Source organism: Pseudomyrmex gracilis, unplaced genomic scaffold (assembly GCF_002006095.1).
Source record: "Pseudomyrmex gracilis isolate BER0280 unplaced genomic scaffold, ASM200609v1 scaffold_1615, whole genome shotgun sequence".
Lineage (NCBI taxonomy): Eukaryota > Metazoa > Arthropoda > Insecta > Hymenoptera > Formicidae > Pseudomyrmex > Pseudomyrmex gracilis.
Window position 1 is genome coordinate 3512 of NW_018022199.1, and position 3572 is coordinate 7083.

Genomic DNA, 3572 nt, shown 5'->3' on the forward strand with positions numbered 1-3572 from the left:
ATATTTCTGTACATGGATAAGTCTTATAAAAAAATTATAAAAATAAGCATATAAATTTTGTAAAATTTTTTCCATTGTAAGTACACAAAATTAATTCTATTTAATAACCAATAATAATTATTTGTACTGGAACTGTTGAAATAAGTATATGTTTGTAAATCTTGTTTATTTTATTATAGTGCATTGTAAGATCTTAAAACACTTTCCTTAGACTAAATTTTAAAAGTAATATTACTCATATATTTCTATATATACATGCAATGACATGTATATAGTTATATTTATATCTATATATTTCTAACAAGTTACACATCGTTAATTATAGTTTAACAAGTTAGCTTTTATGAGTTATGTGGTTTATTCTTCCGTTGAAAATATCCGGCACTACCCAGCACTAAGGCTTCTTTTACATGAAGCGTAAGTTGGGTCCGCCAATCAAATCGTCTCAGCGTATTTGCGTATGATAGCTGAAACAAATTGAATGGTTGACGAAAGTTACGCTCCATGTAAAAACAGCCTAAGCCTTTTTGTAAGGTCTGCGCAGCCTACTCCTACCTCGGAATCTTGCGCATGCGCAGAACGGTCAATACGTCTATCGTCTGTCTCACTTCATCGGCGGAAAAACCGCTCATGGAAATTATACAAAGCGAGTAAATTGGGAGCAGTACTTATATGGTTTCCACTAAAGATCTGTATATATATAAATGGTTCGTTCTCTTTCCACCTTTCGCAACGTGGGCAATAGTGACTGTGGGCAATTGTAACGTGGGCAATTGCAACGTGGGCAAAAGTGACGATGGGCAATTGCAACGTGGGCAATCACAACGTGGGCAATAGCAACTCGTAGGCAATCGCAACGTAGGCAAAAGCAACTTGTGGGCAATCGCAATGTGGGCAATAGTAACTTTGGGCAATCGCAAGGTGAGCAATAGTGACTGTGGGCAATCGCGACGTGGACAATCGCAACGTGGGCAATAGTGACTGTGGGCAAACGCAACGTTACCAATTGCAACGTGGGCAATCGCGACGTGGGCAAAAGCAACTTGTGGGCAATCGCAACGTGGGCAAAAGCAACTCGTGGGCAATCGCAACGTGGGCAAAAGCAACTCGTGGGCAATTGCAACGTGGGCAAAAGCAACTCGTGGGCAATAGCGATTGTAGGCAATCGCAACGTGGTCAAAAAACTCCCATTCTTTCCAGGTCGTACTTAAGTGTCTTACGATAAACATGTTATTTTCCAACGCTCGCTAAGGTTTCAGTCTTAACTTTCTAGGAAATGTTATAAACTAAACTTCTCCCGGGAGAGAAACCATTAATAAAAACAAAACATAAATTTTTCTCAAAATTGATTTCAACACTCATGGCATCGGAATGGCGGTAAAAGATATATAGTTATACAATTAGATATAAAAATATAAAACTATATAGAAACAACGTGAATATATATATACTCAGCCTAGAGAGTTTTTATAATGACAATACTTATTGTTTAAAACGACCTCGCCATCTGCCAATGTGTGTTTTGAGCCTCAAAAATAAAAATAAAAGAAACTTTCACATTTTTACACCTTTGTCATTTTCTTCCAAAGTCTTTGCTCAGCTTACAGACTTTGCTCTTTTCTCTCTTTTTGTCGCCGCCCTATTCTTGGCTTTGTCCTGGTCTCCCGACGTGGTTTTAGTGACGCATCTCGACAGAATCTTCTGCTCTGCGTTGTCCCGTGGTTTCTCCTCATTCTCGGCCAGAATTTGTTTCGGTGGCTCGGGTCCTACGACCTGCGGTCGCAATGTCTGTGCCAAATAAGTTTGTGTCCAATAATTTCGTGTCAAATCGATCGGTGTCGAATCATACTGTGGTCAAACGGAACACGCCCGTCATGACGTTGGTGAAGTTTTATAGCAGGTTTAACAAAGAACCGAGAGAGTTATTGCTTATTACAGCCGAGTGTTGAACAAAGCTGAAAGGAATTATTATGTTACACGACGGGAATTATTGGCTATGGTAGATTCAATAAAATTTTTTCATCAATATCTGTACGGACAGAAATTTTTAGTTTGTACCGATCATGCCTCTTTTAGATGGTGTCTTTCAAGGATTTGGCGGGTCGTTGGCTCGTTAAGCGGAGAGACTTTAACAATATGCTTTTGTGATAGTCTATCGAGGCGGTCGGATGCACAAGAACGCGGATGGTCTATCTAGGCGGCCTTGTGCAAAATCTAACTGCAAATATTGTTCAAAAGTTGAAGTGACGGATGTTACAAAGCAGTAAGAACAGGTAGCTCGGATAATTTTGGAAGATCTTTCTGGGGAGTGTCGTAGAGATCAATTTCAAGATTAGGCTGTATCGATCATCGTGCAGGGAAAAGAAAAAGATAGACGTCCTTTGTAGGAAAAAGTTTCTGCTAAGGGCCCTTCATCAAAAATTTATTGGTCCCATTGGGACGCTTTAGTCGTGTCAAATGGGGTTGTAAATAATTACACAAATTTCTACAGTGACGGGGCACTCTAAGATACAAGCCCACCGCCTCCTGTGCCGGCCGGAATTATGTCTTTGTGACGGACACGAAAAGTGTCACGTCACAATATATATGTATATTACAATATAATAAAAAATGATTACACAAATTTCTACAGTGACGGGGCACTCCGTCAATATTATTGCGAAAATTAATGTTTAAATACGAGGATTACACGTCGCCAATTGCCGACAATTCTTAACATTGCTGCTCTCTCTCATCGTACCACGGTCGCAACAATCCGGGAGTGATATCGTTCGTAGATTGTTTGTATGTTGTTTTGCTTTTTTTTGTATTAATATTTGTTTTGTCGTACAGTTGTGAGCCGATATTGTTTTGATTTTGAGTCGCGGCTTACCCGCGCGAGCTACGAGAATATTAAAATATTAATATTGTATCCTTAACCTTTAGAGGGCCGGGATTTGAGAGGGCATATCCGCCTTAGTAAAAAAGTGGTAAAAAAGGTATTTTATAACATGGATGGCCATACACTAAGTGTCGATCATGGGTAGCGCCAATATATTGGCTTTCCGGTTCGAAAGGGATCGGCCCGCATATAAAATTTCTTTCACATCAATTTGGAAGTATAAATATGCGTTTCCGATGTATTTTTCGACGTAGAATCCAAATCTGATGTCAAAAATACAATAAACCTGAAAACAACCTTTATAAAATTACAAAAACTACTCTTTCTATCACGCAATTTTAATTTTTTTTAGTTGGAAGTGCAGATATATGTTTCCGATGTATTTTTTGATGTAGAATCAAAATCCAATGTCAAAAACACAATACACCTGAACATAACCTCTATAATATTACAAAACCTACCCCTTTCATCACGTATGATTTCGAAACACCCTCTTCTTTTGAACACGGGCTTGGGACCGTCTGTGGCAGAATTATGTTTCTTTCTTTTATTTTAATTTTTTTAAACCAATGAATGAATATAAGGCCTTACGAGCCGTTCTCAAGGTGTTGAGTGAGAACTTATACATGTATATATATATATGTATACACATGTAACGAATTCACTTGTAAATTTTTACAAGTGAGTTTTT

At 38.3% G+C, this 3572-nt stretch overlaps 1 protein-coding gene across 1 annotated transcript in view; it reads right to left on the reverse strand.

The window, feature by feature from the left end:
• Positions 1 to 1596: 1596 nt before the first annotated feature.
• Positions 1597 to 3572, reverse strand: part of LOC109862301 (piggyBac transposable element-derived protein 4-like) — a 4405-nt gene continuing 2429 nt past the window's right edge. The window contains exon 3 of the mRNA XM_020442311.1: positions 1597 to 1788. Within this exon, the coding sequence (XP_020297900.1) occupies positions 1597 to 1788 (192 nt within the window). The remainder of the gene's footprint in view (positions 1789 to 3572) is intronic.